The 16,255-nt window shown below is 44.0% G+C and overlaps 1 protein-coding gene across 1 annotated transcript in view; it reads right to left on the bottom strand.

The window, feature by feature from the left end:
• The window catches only part of Tmtc4 (Transmembrane O-mannosyltransferase targeting cadherins 4), a 92,184-nt gene that overhangs the window by 28,520 nt on the left and 47,409 nt on the right, over positions 1 to 16,255 (bottom strand). Inside the window, exons 11-12 of the mRNA XM_050190113.3 lie at positions 10,936 to 11,007; positions 10,336 to 10,523 (exon numbers count right to left, since the gene is read on the bottom strand). Coding sequence (XP_050046070.1) covers positions 10,336 to 10,523; positions 10,936 to 11,007 — 260 coding nt within the window. The remainder of the gene's footprint in view (positions 1 to 10,335; positions 10,524 to 10,935; positions 11,008 to 16,255) is intronic.

The raw sequence follows: 16,255 nt of genomic DNA, 5'->3' as shown, positions 1-16,255 counted from the left end.
AAAAGTTTTGTGGTCTCGCTTATGATTAAGAGCGACATACATAGTTTAGCAGACAGTGAACAGTAACCAGGCTGTAAAAGTCAGTTGTTGCGAAATATTTGGTCAGTTTCGATTATTCAAAAATACCGAATATTAGTTCCTTTACGAATACGAATAGTTGGTGAGTAGTACTTCCACTATTTACCCATCCTTAGTTCTTTAATGTGCACCCATATCCTGGTTTTTGCCACCTTCTAAAGGTGGCTGCAGGAGCCAGGAAATGAACTCACCCGCCGTGGTTGCTCAGTGGCTATGGTGTTTGGCTGCTGAGCACGAGGTCGCGGGATCGAATCCCGGCCACGGCGGCCGCATTTCGATGGGGGCGAAATGCGAAAACACCCATGTACTTAGATTTAGGTGCACGTTAAAGAACCTCAGCTGGTAAAATTTCCGGAGTCCTCCACTACGACGTGCCTCATAATCAGAAAGTGGTTTTGGCACGTAAAACCCCATAATTTAATTTTTTTAAGGAAATGAGCTCGTGACTTTAAGCTTAGCAGCAGAACCAGGTTGCAATAAAGGAAAAATTGGCCTCTGACAATGAGGATATGCACAAAATTTGTTTCAAGCCCCCCTGACAAATTCTGGCTTCATATCCCCAAAATACATACTACAGTCAATGACCGATCTTCTGGACGTCGCCACGAACCCCATGAGTCGATGTATAAGAATGTCTGAAATTTTGGATGCAAAAGCTCTTCGCCGTCTGATTTTCCGGAATTTTTGCCATGACCGCAGGTACAAAACGGCATCAGTCGAAGCCACCACCGCCGCCATTTTGATTATCCTGCTGCCTTGAAATGGCGCTCTCGCACGTAGATCTCCTGGTAGCCGTAGCCACCTAAATTAACTTCATCAATTAAATTATCGGGTTTTATGCGCCAAAACCACGATCTGATTATAAGGCGCGAAGCAGTGGGAGACTTCAAAAAGTTGGACAACCTGGGGTTTCTTAACGTGCACCTAAATCTAAGTACATGGGTGTTTTCGTATTTTGCCCCTATCGAAATGCGGCCGCCGCGGCCGAGATTCGGTCCCGCGACCTCGTGCTTGGCCACATGCGGCAACATTAGGCCTAGCTGCCTCGACGTTCGCTACAAAGCTTTTTGCTCCTCAGTGCCGTGTTTTTCATTGAAAGAATTCGCCGCTGTCAGCAATGGCACAGACTCCGCCTTTGTAATCCTCGCCGATGGCGAGACACGCGCAAAGCACGGCTCGCAGCATAACTCCTAGTCCCAAAAGTCAGCTTCGCCGCAATACAGAAATGTTACTCGGTGAAGCATACTAAGAGCGGAAAGGGGCAACTGTCACGGATCACGATATCTATTCTTAATTTATGCGCACGTCCACCCACCACCTCCTGTGACAGTACGAGCACTGGTACGCCTAATATGTGTATCAGCAGGCCTCCAGGGCCATTTCAGACGTGCCTATGGCAATTTGAGCCCTTCGGAGCAGTAGAAGGCATGCATAAATTTTTTCGAACTGCCCAACTTTTCGGACGTTGACTTATATGTGTTCGCACAATGCGCACAGTATTACAGCCATCTTCGCGAGTTATTCTTTGGTGCACACCCAGACCTCATTATCTTGGAGGACCACAAAGGTTACCAGGACCATTGTGCAACAACAGCTCCAACACGTTTTGATACTCATCTCTTCCCATTCCCCTGCTACGTCACACGCCCATCCAAACACCAGCAAGAATTTCATTGTGTGCATTGTTTTCAAAGCATACCCATGGCTTTGAATGAATTTCACTTACCACAAACCTTGCTGCACCTCGCATGTTGTCTGTGCTCTGTTCCTTATTATTCGTATCGCCACAGTTTATCTAGGATGGTGTGCTCACAAAGTCATCAGTATTAGCTGTTATTGCTCTTGCAAAAGATGTGCCTGCTGTACTTGAGCCTTCACGAACCTTGTCATAACTTCAATAGCAAGAAGGGCCTATCATAAGCAGATTAAATTCATCTCACGAAAGCTTCACTTGTATAGTACACACTCAAACCCAAATGAGTACCACCATGTTCAGGATTGTACAATGATGCACATACAATGGAAGAAATCGAGCAGTGTGGTTCACTTCAAAAATGGTTGACTAAGCAGCTATTATTTGCCTCCCTAAACAACGATCATGCTATTGAAGGCTGCAGCAGGGATTGCACTTCCAGTGGTTTATGTGTTGGGCGTATAAACGACTCTTCGAACAGTAGCACTGATGATGAACGGTAGCAGTGTGGTTCACTTCAAGAATGGTTGACTAAGCAGTTATTATTGCCTCCCTTTTTGGGCACAAGACCCTCACCTTGTCTTATGCCCGCGTCACACAAGCACCAGTGAACCCCTTTTGACACCTTCGTCTCTATCTCAAGAGAGATTCACTTGGTGTAACATGGGAACTCTTGAGTTTAATGAAGCTTTCATAGAAAGGAGGTCGGCAATCTCCATAGAAGGCTGAAGGGAGTAGTGTCGTTCCCACAGTGCTTGAGGTAAAAATGAGTTTTATTTTACAGTGAAACCGTTTACCTCTATGCATCCCCCGCATGCATTCCCAGAGGGGTACCCGGGGCATCTTGCATTTGTATTGTGGACAGGAATGCACGCGCAGCCAACCATTTGGGGGAGAGGGACAAAGAATGTGGTGACGGCACTCGTGCACACGGCTTGCACTACTGTGGTTATAACATCACGCACGTCAGAGGTATCGGCACTGCTAGAATGGAGATGGGCGGCGGAGAAGGGTAAAGAATGTGCTGACAGCACTGCAGCAATGAAGACGGGCAGGGAGAGATGGGGAAAGAGTGTGGCGATGCCGCCTGTGCACGTGGCCTGTGCTTCTGTGGTTTTAACGTCACATGCGTCGGAGGTGTCGGCACAGCTGCGGAAGTGGTTGCGGCAGATGCGTTGGAGGTATGGTGACCACGGCAGTGCTTGTTTTGGTGTAGTGTGATGCCGTATGAAAAAAAATGTGATTTCATAATGTATGCAGCCCATGTATGCAGTCTATGTTTGCAGACTAAGCAGCTTCCCTGGTAATCCGTTCCCATATGAATGTGCTTGCAGCCCCATGATTCTTTTTGTTTGTCATAAGCTTACCCTTGCTTGTGACTATAACAATTTTGGTTCCATAAACAGTTCAAGCACTGCTTGATCCCACTTATGCTTGCTGCTCCCCTCCTCTTAATACAGAGCACCCTTTGATTGCATACACAAACACCAACTTTCTCTTGATCACTGCGAGGTTTACTGCATATATTGTCACGTAGTAGTGATGGTGAAGAAGGCAGCAAAACTGTGATTAACGAAACTAGCATTTTATTGGGCAAACCTGTGCCTTCAAAAGCAGGCTAAGCTGAAAGAACGAAGATAGCGGCGGACACACTCGGCGATCATCGAAAATTTGATCAGCGAGTCAAGTGCGTCGGCTTTTATACATCAGTTGTCGAATGTTCCAGAGTAATCGCTGGGACCCGCGTGTCTTCCACAAAGTTCTACATTATTCACGTTGCGCATACATGCAATCTGATTACACAAGGTTCGGTATAGAAAGCGGATGGAACCACCGTTAACATTCCAGAAACTTCGGATACATGCTTGGCGTGTCCTGTGCTGTGCGATAACATTTGTTAGGTGGTAAAACATGGTCGCACGGTAAAGATAAACAAGTACACGTGTCAATATCATGTCATGTCCCTCATCATGCTAGGCACCTGTGTGAAGAATGTCCAGTCTAGAACTTGTACAGAGTTCATAGCAAGGAAAGATTGTGAGATTACCAGCACAATATTTACAGTGTGGAGGCACACGATCACAGCAAGAAAAGAAAATGTCGGCAGCCACACCACACTGTACACAAAAACACATGTAAGCACAAGGTTGCCAGTATTGCCATGTTTAGCAAGTGCACTTTACTTTTTAGAGTCGAACCAACTTATAACAATATTTAAGTGGCCAGGAAAATCCCATTGTTATAAATGGGTGGAATGAAAAAAGCAGAGGGGACAAACATCCCAGCAGTTTAATTGCACAGAAAGAAGTGCAGTCGAACCAACTTATAGCATTACTGGTTTTAAATATACTTGAATGTTAAATGAGCAACTGCTGCACAGTGAACTTCTGTGCTGTAAAATAAACCACTTACTACAATGTTCCCATGCTGCATCACTGGCTATAACAATTAAATCTGGCTACTGGGTGTTTACACAAAAAAGGAAAGGATAAGGAAATCCAGGAAAAGAAAGAAAAAATATATGTCAGCCATTTCGCACACCCATGTTTTGTACTGCGCAGCCTGCATGGCACACGTTCATTGCAGTTACACCCTTTTGAGCCTCTCTCCCGCCTACCTTCCACCCCTCTGATGTTGGGGAGAGGGTGGAAGGGAGAGGGGTGCATGAGGCCAGCAATGTGATGCAACGAAGGCATGCAGCGTGGGCTGCACGGCATAAAGGCAAGTGTGACAAGGTAGCTTGCATTTTAATGCGAGTGCATTATACGCCCCATCCCGTGAAAATCCTTTGGCTTCAACGTGACCAAAAGATGGTACCGATAATGGCCGCCGGCGCAGAGTAAAAACACATAAAAGAAAAGGTAGTGACTACAGCAACGAGGCCTGGCACTTTAACATCTGTACTACCGTGACGAGGCCCGGCACTTTAACATCTGCACTGCACTGATGTGCCCGGCTGCATTGAAGCTTCTTTCTGTTATGGTCCATTTGGTCGCATACAAAAGCGAGCATGACGCACTCGAGAACCGATACACCCAGCAGGCCGCTGTTCAATAAACTAAACATACTGCCATTCGATTTTATGCATGAGCATAAAACAGCTACCTATGTAAACAGTGTTGCGAAACGCAATCATCCTTTCCCTGTGTCCATATTCTTTTTCATCATCGCGTTCTACCAGAAGTACTGCCGCTGGAAATTTCAACCTGCCTCCTGTACATAATGGATATGGCAAAAGACTACTCGAATTTGATGGAGTTAAAAAATGGAACAACATATCCTCTAAAACAAAAGAAACACAAAATTTCAGCAAAGCACTATTTATTAGCTATAAACCACTGATTTGGTGCCTGTGTTCTTGTTTGGCATTCTGTTCTTTGCAGTTTGATAATTTATGTAACTGGCAATAATTTTTATGCATACTGTAAAAAAAATTTTTTTTTCTATTTTTAATGTGCTAATGTGTTGCATTCATCCTCTGTATTGATCCCCCAGGCTTGTACCGAATGTCTATTATATTTCGCATATGCGGACGCATCCGCTAGCCTGTGGCTATTGGGTCCAACAGTCTTTTGCACATGCACTGTAACAACTATGACGATAATAATAAAGAAAGAGAGAAAGAAAGTTCATAGGAATGGAAAGGGAATGGTAAAAAGCACATTAAAAAAAGGCATCGTACATGTTCATGTTGAATGGACAATGACTATTGTACTGGATTAAGACAAAGAAGCAGCCGGTAATTGCTCGCTTAGAAGACAGACAAACATACAGTGCAATATGCAACTTGAGAAATAATGATATTGAAGCTTCCAAGACTTTAGAATAAAAGAAAACACAGCACATCACAAATCGACTGTCATAGGCATCGAAATCCCTAGTTATAACAAAATTATTTTTGAACAGCTCTGATAGTGTCCATGCAACATTGGTTCCTTGCGTACTGTCCAATGTTCATATGCTGCGGCCTAAAGCTCATGGCACAATGCGAAAACGCACTCCCAGCGAAAGCGAGACGTTGTGCCCGGACATGCATGCAGGCACGCATCGGTCGCCACAAACCTGTGCAATAGCTGCATTGAAGCTTCATTCTTTTAGGCTCCATTTTGTTACACAGACAGCCCACTATAAAAACATATTTCACATAGTTTTCTCTCAGTGATTGCCTGCCTTTCACGCAAGAAAGTGGTTCGGGGGAATCGATCGCGGCGACCGCACGCAGTGTCCCAGTTTACTGTACAGGCGCAGCCACTGTTAGAGGTAACACGGAGTGGGTGGCTGCACTTCGCGGAGCGCCACGTTGGGCGCCGCGCAAGGTATTGCGGTGCAAGCGCAATCAGCAGCAGAGGCGGAGTTCGCTGCGCGTCGTCTGCTACGATTCCTCCCACTTCGCTGCGAGCAGCGAAACCTAGATTGTGCGCACGCTTTGGAGTACACAAACTCTGTAGCAATGGTGTGTCAACAGGTAGTATTCTAAATCAGTTATCAAAGCACACAGGCATGCTGTAGACCTAAATCTTTAAATGCGCCTTTTACTTCTAAAAGGTCCCTTTTGTCACAGAGGGTCGATTTCAGAATTTGCTTGCTAAGGAAGTAAAAAATCACACGACAAACAAGGCATATTTATAAATCTATGCTTCAGATTTATTATATGGTAAATACAAAGCCCAGACCACGGCTTCACATGAAGCTTAGATGAAGGTCTCCTTTTTTTTTGAGCACCATGGATACAGTCTTTTTGTACCAGAGCCCCTGTGGCGAAGTGGGAGGAACCGTAGCAGACGATGCGCAGCTAACTCTGCCTCTGGCGCTGATTGCACTTGCGCCACAATACTTCTCACGGCGCCCGCTTGGTGGTCCGAGAATTGCGGCCAAGTGCGCGGTGTTACCTCTAACAGTGGCCGCGCCTGTACATAGTAGATTAAGAGATAGCGTCCACAAACCATTCTGTGCTTTCTATTTGTCCAAGATTATTATTTTAAAGGTAAAATACTTCTGTCATTTCGAGAGTACTTGCAAAAATGTCCAGGAGGGCTCGCGCGTAGTACATTTATTTAGCGCCGATAGCCAAACCTATGCGGAGCACGCCGCGTTATCCCTCAGACTACGCAAGTGAGGTGCTTCTGACAGATGCCGACTCTGTAAGTCCTCGCCCCCAATACCGACATCGTTATAGTGACGGCCCTGTCGCTACAGTGTTGTTGTTAAAGTGCCAGGCCCCGTCACTGTAGTGCAGATGTTAAAGTCACTACCAAAAGAAAATGCTTGGATTGATGCTACATTCCTCAGGGAGGTTCCTGTAAACAAAGTGAATTAATGGCTTAGACAAGAAAATTTGGTACATTTTGGTCTAGGTGGCAATTGAACCCAGGTCTCTGGGGTGCAACTCGAGCAAGCTACCCTGACGCCACAGCGGCTCCACGGTTCCAGCTGACTAAAGGTGTGCCTAATGTGTGCGTTCATGAACGCATTCATGCGTGCAACGAGCATGTTAATGACGTCCTGAGGTCTACCGACGTCTGAGGTCATGTACAGCGTGGTTTCAGGTGTGGATTTAGCACAATAACACAACTTGTCGAGCTCAAGCATGACATAACTTGTCACCTGGATAAGAGATTTCAAATTTACACTATATTCATAGATTTTTCTGAAGCTTTCGATGCTGCACTTTATTCACAACTACCTACTGTCCAAATTAAGTGCCATTCTTAACAACAATCATTTAGTGAACTGGTCAGACAGTCTCTTGTCTCACCATTCTCAATTCGTAAGATTTAACTCACTCAATTCCTCAGTGGTAGATGTCTCATTAGATGTCCCTCAATGATTAGTCATCGGTCCTTTTCTTTTCTTACTATGGCATATATTAATGATTTACCATGTGATATATCATCGAAAATCCAAATATATGCAGACGACTGTGTGTTATATGACATAATTTCATCTCTCCTTGATCATGCTTGCCTTAATGAATCATTCCTCAAATTTTGCAAATGGTGTGGAACATGGCAAAATGAATATTAACTTCCGTAAGACTGTTGTTATGCCCTTCTCTAATAAAGCTTGCCCATTCTTTTTCAGCAACGAATTTAAATATAATTCCATTCAACGTGTTTCTGAATATAAATACCTTGGTCTCACTTTCACCACTAACCCGTCCTGATCAAAGCACATTGATTCCATTACAACTAAAGCTCTACAAGAACTTGGCTATTTATGCTGTAGGCTGCTTAATCCTCCATGTGACACTAAATTACTATTATATAAAACTATTGTCCGCCCTATACTTGAGTATGGTAGCACTGTTTGGAATCCCTACAAGCAGTACGAAATAGAGTTGAGGCCGTCCAAAGGAACGCCAATAGATTTATCGACCATTGTTATGGCCGCCAGTTCTCACCATTGTCATCCATGTCATCACTTAATCTAACATCTCTCGCCGAAGAGCGACACGTTAATTCTCTTAAAAAATTTTCACGCCACTATTCATTTATCCCATCCGCCTTTCCATCACCTTAGCTAAATTCTCCTTTCTACAACTACAATTCTACAACCTTCTATACGCGCACTAATACTTTCAAATATAGCTTTTTCCATAAAACAATTGAAACTTGGAATTCACTACCAGGTACCAACTGTTCTCTCCCATTAAACAAATTCTTGTCTTTGCTTCCTCAACATTCGCTTAACTCTTGTTGCTATATTTCTTTGTTGCTTGTTGTATTTTTTTTAGTGTACTGTATTATCCACTCCTGCTATAGCTCCACCAGGTGCGCCAGCATGTGAAAACAAATAAATAAATAAACAGTATAAGCTTTCACATTCCCACAAGTAAGCAGTCTTAAGTGTCTCTGCCAAATTCTTTTTTTCTTCCAGTGTTCTTCTTTGTTTTGGCGCACACACCCAGTAGCCAGATTTCATTGTTATAACTGATAACGAGGCATGGGAGCATTGTAGTAAACGGTTTCTTTTGCCATATAACACATATGAAAGTTGACAGTGCATCACCTGCTCATTGTTATATTCTAAATATGTAGTCTTGTTATAAGTGGGTACGACTACTAAATTTTTCACATGAACTTTGTGTATTAGGCTTCTTTATTGAGGCATGTACCATTAGGTAAAATAGCTTAAAGGCATAACTTGTGGGAATCCATGTTCTAAGGTGGTGGCCCACGCGGTAAACGTCAGGTGGAAGCACCCCAGCAGGTTACGAGAGAGGAAGAAACTTCCCTGATGCCAAGTGCACATGGTAGGCGCAAGCACTATGAGCGCTACCAAGCGAGTCACGCAAGATCCCACAGCGTCACTTGAGGCTTTTTAGTCCCCAGCAAGCGGTGAGTGCAAAAGTCTCCGCTGCCACTTCCGTTTTCCGACATGTGGTTAGCCAACCATGTTTCTGCCGTGGTAGACATCACAGCCGCTCATACCCCAACCGGTAAGTCAAAAACTCCTCTCTACCTGTCTTTTGAAGGAAACCCTCAATGATGAAAACTATAGCTAGTTGACCTGCTTGAAGTGTCAGTTGCGGGCATAATAAATTATTTCCAAATGTATACGTGGCTGTTGTTCATTGTTTCCTCAAGCTTGAACTGTGCCGTGATCGATGAACAGGCGTGTGGCCAAACGCGTTGCATGGTGTGTCGAGGAGTTGGCATTGGCACCCCCCCTTATCCCTAGAAACTAGAGGTGAATTTTTTGCATGCTTGCGTAGACCGAGCAGAGCCTAATGGGCCCCTGTTGGCTTTTGTTAAAAGCTAATTAGTGGCCATGTGACATGACCAAACCACCCCAAAGTCAAACTCCTTTAGCAAGTCTTGTGCTCATTTGCTGCCAAAGCCGTTGAGTCATCGGACAGCTGTATTTTATACTTCTCAAAGCTATTGACGGACGGCAGCACATGTCGGTTTATCCAATTATAGTTAGATATGTTACCACTAGATGGCAACGCACCTGCATTGCTTGAAAGCACTTTTGTATGTTTCTGGTTGTTTCTGACCATCCCGAGTGGCAGTGTCTGGTGGCTGTCGTACTCTCTCCGAGCATGATATATTGGATATTCCCTTCGACAGTGACAACGATGACAAGCTTTGTGACAACAGCACTTTCTCTGAGCCTTCTTTTGATGAACAAAGTGAACCTGACCGTAGGCATGGCTCGGATTCACCAAAGGACGACAGCCCATGCCGAGCCGTAGTGCTTGAAACATTTTCACACAATTAAATGCCTTTGACTTCGAAAACTGCACAGAGTAATATCTGAATGATCCTCCAATGTAAATAAATGTATGTTTCATAATTTTCCCACCACATATTTGACCTAGGCACTGAGGGCACAAAGAAAAATGAGCGTACAGCATACTACTGCGATCGGTAAAAAAAAAATGTGCAGTGCAGAATGCCCGCAAACGCATGCGGCGGGTGGCAGCAAATGGGGTAAGGGAGTTCAGGGTGCGTGTGTGACATTAGCATTACCAGCACAATTTTTTTTTCTTTTTTACCAAAACAAAAAGAACGAAAATGTATAAGTCAGCATGAGCTGGATGAGGAGGAAGCTCTGCTCACCTAAGCTGGACAGCCCTCTGGAGCAAAGCTCGTGCCTCTTCCAGTTCTCCAGTGTCCCGAAGGATGTTTGCCAGGTTGTTCATTGCCTGGTCATAGTCTGGGTGCAGGCGCAGCGCCTCCCGATAGCCCTGGATGGCCCCCTCTCTGTTCCCGCTGTCACCCACATTCTTGGCAAAGTTGTAGTGCACCTGATAAGCAGCAAAATATAAAGAGTGCCTACAATAAAAAATCATGACTATGCAATTGAGTACACAGCTGTTTTCACTTTTGGCATGAATAAAATATTGGTCAATTGCTTGAGCTGACGCTTAGGGAAGCAAGGTTCCCAATTATTTCCATGATGAGTTCAATAGCTTTTCAGCTGCTGGGTGAAAATCAGGGGGCTGAAATCAAAACTGAACTCCATCATAATGAAGTATTTATAATAATAATAATAATAATAATAATAATAATAATAATAATAATAATAATAATAATAATAATAATAATAATAAATTACACTTCTCCCCAGGGACACAAGGAAGAGAGCTCGCTAGGCTGGCATAATGAACCAAAAACAGCACAATGACCGCTGCAAAGAAACACCACAGCAGTTCTCACCTTCGCATTTCCTGGACATACTTTGAGACCAGACTCGAACAATGAAGACTCTTTGGTCCATTCACGACACCTCTGCAACAAATAATGATTCCTCCATTGTCTCAATAGTTCTTTAAATTGAATGATGCTGCAGATCAGGCTGCATAATGACAATAGGCAGGTACCACAAATTGAAACAGTCAAGTCAAACAAGCAAACACCATTAGGAAGTACTGACATCATATTTTTATTTTTATTTTGTAAATGAACGTATACAAATGCTCGAAACCATAGAAAGATACTGTGAAGTGCCAGAGCAGCTTAAATAATTTACCAGAACGCTTACCGTATAGATTCGTGTAAGGGCCGCACTTTTTTTCACAAGTTGGCAAGGTGTGACCCTTACGCGGGACCAAACCTTCTGGTCAAAATGGTGCAGTGACTGGTGAATACCCTGGATGTACCACTGCATCAGAAGTTAACATGCAGCTCTCGCCATCTAGTAGTGGCATGCGGTAGTACGCAGTGCGCAAGAATTCACTGATGCGCACGCACAGCATAAGGGTCGGGGCACTGAACGCAATTGCTTTTCTGTTGGAATTTTTTTTTTTTTTCGTTACAAATTTTGGGCTGCCAAGTTGGGGGTACAGCCCTTGCATGGGTGTGGCCCTTACACAAGTCTACACAGTAACTCTGTGAACCAGTCTGGGTTTCTGTACCCAGAAGGTGGTGGATGCATCAATAACATCACGATACAGTGGCTAGCTTTGTCTCTGCAATTGATGTGGCTGCCACATGCAAGTGCAGCAAGAACAGACACACGCAGCACTCTCTTTTATGTGTTTATGAACAGCACCATCATAGCTAGCCCAACTGCTACTTGCCATCAGCAAATTTTGCTCTGGGTGATGATCGCATGATAATGTTCATGCCACCAGGTTTGGCACTTCAAGACAACTTTAGTATCAAATCAATATGTCTTACAAGTGTTCCCAAACTTTCATACTTACAAGGTGTGGTCTTTTCATATGTGAGAAATGTATGGTATAGTTTCTATAACTTCGAAAATACTATGTGTCAACCACAAGACACATATTTCAGGATCATCTCTGATGCAGTATCGCCCAGCATTGGCATATCTATTTGTGTTGCTCAGCATTGGTATCACACAACGACCAAATGTTGTTACGCTGCCCACCTTATTCAATAGAAGCTGATATACTTTATTCAATAGAATAGAAGCTGATATTCAATAGAAGCTGATATACGTGTGGATTTCAATTGTGACAAAAGCGTGACATTAGGCAGCATAATACGGCACACCTACAGCAGGAGGTACTACACTTAAAATAAGTAAAAAATATAGACCGTGCAGTTGCCCCTTAAAGGGCCCCTGAAATGGTTCGGACAAATTTTTTAGATGAGTAGGGTACAGCTAAAGTTAATCATTCGCACTACAATTAGTGCGAAGTGTCTCATATCAAGAGAGCTACGGACGATTACAAGTTACCCTCCCCCAGGGTCATTCATTTGCTCCTCAACTTGTTCGCCGAGTGATCGGGGCTCATGTCCCACTGCCTTGCAAAGGGACTCGATGTCACAGCTTGACATATTACCAGTTGCTACGTTTGCAGCCCACAACACAACAAAGCCGAATCATGGTGCTCACGAAAAGACTGAGACCGACTCTGACCGCGGAGCTCTCATCAAAATGGAGCATGTTGTAACACAAGTAGACGGCGCTTGCTGTGCGCCGGAAGTGCTTAAGTGTAGTGAGAAATTGTTTTGCATTCTCTTTCTGTTACTTTCTTTTTATAGAAACAAATAAACATTCCAACTATTATGAACAACATTTGTTCTCTATAAAGCTAGAAAAATTATTGATGACGCGCCCTGGACAGCCAATAGAATAGCTCACTCTACTAATGTAAGTAGGGGTGGCTTAAAATTCAGCCGAGCGATGTGCTGCGATCGGCAGTGATGTACATTTTTGAAACCTTATAATAAATTGCACTCTTTACCCGGAGCACTTAGATGCGTCAATTAATGATCAGAAGGACCTACTCTAATGACTTGGTCATCATCATCATCATCACCTTGTTGTATGTCCACTGCAGGACAAAGGCCTCTCCCTGCGATCTCCAATTACCCCTGTCCTGCACCAACCAATTCCAGCTAGCACCCACGAATTTCCATTATTTCATCGCTTCCCCTAGCCTTCTGTCATCCTCAATTGCGTTTCCCTTCTTTGGTACCCATTCTGTAACCCTAATGGTCCAGCAGTTATTTAACCGGCGCATTACATGACCTGCCCAGCTCCATTTTTTTCTCTTGATGTCAATTAGAATATCATCTATACCCGTTTGATCTCTCATCTAAACCGCTCTCTTTCTGTCTCTTAACATTATGCCTAGCAATCTTCGTTCCATCACTCTATGCGCGGTCCTTAACTTGTTCTCAAGCTTCTTTGTCAGTCTCCAAGTCTCTGCCCCATATGTTAACACTGGTAAACTGCACTGATTGTACACCTTCCTTTTCAATGATAATGGTAAGCTTCCAGTCAGGAGCTGACAATGTCTGCCGTATGCGATCCAACTCATTTTTATTCTTCTATGAATTTCCTTCTCATGATCAAGGTACCCTGTGATTAATTGACCTAGGTAAACATATTCCTTCACAAACTCTAGAGGCTGACTGGCAATCCTCAACTCTTGTTCCTTTGCCTGGCTATTCATCATTATGTTTGTCTTCTGCATAATAATCTTCAGCCCCACTTTTACACTCTCTCTGTTAAGGTCCTCAATCATTTGTTGTAACTCGTCTGCATTGTTGCTGAATAGAACAATGTCATCGGAAAACCAAAGGCTGCCGAGATATTCGCCGTCAAAACTTGCTCCTAAGCCTTCCTAGTTTAACAGCTTGAATACTTCTTCCAAGCATGCAGTGAATAGCATTGAAGAGATTGTGTTTACCTGTCTGACCCCTTTCTTTATAGGTATCTTCCTGCTTTTCTTGCGTAGAATTAAGGTAGCTATAGAACCTCTGTAGATATTTTCCAAGGTATTTACGTAAGCGTTCTGTAATCGTTGATTACGTAATGCCTCTATGACTGCTGGTATCTTTACTGAATCAAATGCCTTTTCGTAATCTATGAAAGCCATATAGAGAGGTTTATTGTACTCTGCAGATTTCTCGATAACCTGGTTAATGACATGGATGTGACCAATTGTAGAGTAATCCCTTCCTGAAGTCAGCCTGTTCCCTTGGTTGACTAAAGTCCAGTGTTGCCCTTATCCTAGTGGAGATTATTTTGGTAAATATTTTATATAATACTGGGAGTAAGCTAACAGGCATATAATATCTCCATTCTTTAACGTCTCCCTTTCTGAGGATTAGTATAATGTTTGCATTCTTCCAGCTTTCCGGGATCCTTGCAGTCGATAGACACTTCATATAAAGAGCCGCCAGTTTTCCAAGTCTCCTCCATCGTTGATTAAATTGACTGTTATTCCATCTTCTCCTGCCACTCTTCCTCGTTTCATGTCTTCCAAGGCCCTTCTGACCTCATCGCTAGGTATAGGAGGAGTTTCTTTGTCCTGTTCACTACTGTTTCTAATGGAGGTATCCTGACTCCTCTGGGTATTGTACAGGTCAGTATAGAATTCTTCCGCTTCTTTTACTATATCTTCGAGATTGCTGATATTACCCTGCTTATCTTTCAGTACATACATCTTCGTTTGTCCTGTGCCAAGTTTCTTTCTCACTGATTTCAGGCTTCATCCATTTTTACAGCTTCTTCAGTCTTTCTTAAGTTATACTTTTGAATAGCACTTATTTTCGCCTTGTTGATCAGTTTTGACAGTTCCACGACTTTTATCTTATCTCTTGAGTTGGACACTTTCATTTTTTGCCGTTTCTTTATTAGGTCCTATGTTACTTGGGAGAGCTTGCCTACTGCTTACCTTGGTGCCTTGCCTCCCACTTCAATCGCTGCCTCGGAAGCCAGCCTAGTTACGATTTCATTCATTAGCTCTATGTCATCATCATCTTTCTGTTCTAAGGCTGCATATTTGTTTGCAAGTACCAGCCTGAATTTGTCTGCTTTTACCGTTACTGCCTCTAGGTTGACTTGTTTCTTCTTGACCAATTTTGCTCTTTCTCTCTTCAAATTGAGGTGAATCCTACTAGCCCTCACTAACCTATGATACTGCAACATTACCCTACCTATCACTTCTACATCCTGCACTATGCAGGAGAAAGTGTGAAGTCAATTTCATTTCTTGTTTCACCATTAGGGCTTTTCTAGGTCCACTTTCTGTTGCTAAGCTTCCTGAAAAAGGCATTCATTATTCAAAGCTTATTCCTTTCTGCGAATTCTACCAGCATCTCTTGTTACGATCGGCCTGCAGGGGTACTGACCTACAAGCCTTCCCCAGCCCGCTGTAGTTTCGATCGACCTGCAGGGGTGGCGTCCTTCGGAGAAGCAACCTTCGAACCCTTCCCAGCCCGCTGCGACAAGTCGCTTTGGGAAGCCAACAATGCGCCTCCTTTGCAGAAGCGACCTTCGAACCCTTCCCGGCCCGCTGCAACAAGTCGTTTTGGGAAGCCAATAATGCGCCTCTTCGAACAGCCCAGCAGCGCCGGCGAGGCTAGCCACGTTCGGCGGACTGAGTATTGTTAGTTGATTCACTTTTGCCTTCACGATCTACTTGGAGCAAGAGAACTCCTGGAAAAGGATGTTTTGCGGTGCTTTCTCAGGGGCCCCAGAAATCGTCCCAGTCAATTGACAGAAGCAGCGGCTAACTGCGGGGTCAGCTCTGGAATCAAGAGGCGCCTGTTTGGTTCAAGCGTATCAACCCGTCTACGAGGACTCGCTCAGCTTATGTTCAGTGAAACCAAAGTGCGGAAGTGAGTGTGTGAACCCTCCTCCTTAAAGGCGGGTCAACTACGATGACTTTGGACGAAGGTTGAATGGCAGTTTTCCCTCACCTAGGGATCTAGGGAGGACAGAGGGTTTTTAAGCAACCGCTTTCGGCTGTTCCATCTGCTTCACTTTTCAGTCTTGCTAGACTGATGAAATGTATCTCCTGTCTTCATGTAAATATTGTACATAAAACCTGTATTCCTCGTTCTCGATGAGAACAAGTCCCTCCCTTCAACAACGTCCTTAGCATGGATGAGTTGGACGACGGCATGGGCCAGCTCCCACTTATCTTATGCCTGACCCCAACTCTTACACTCTCCTCTAGCATTCCTAGAATCGACACCGTAGTTGCCAATTGCTTGTTCACCAGCCTGCGTTTTCCCCACTTTTGCATTAAAGTACCCCATTACTAATGTA

Source organism: Dermacentor andersoni, chromosome 2 (assembly GCF_023375885.2).
Source record: "Dermacentor andersoni chromosome 2, qqDerAnde1_hic_scaffold, whole genome shotgun sequence".
In the NCBI taxonomy this organism is placed as follows: Eukaryota; Metazoa; Arthropoda; class Arachnida; order Ixodida; family Ixodidae; genus Dermacentor; species Dermacentor andersoni.
Note: the sequence above shows the minus strand (reverse complement) of the source record. Positions and strands in the feature narration are given on the sequence as shown.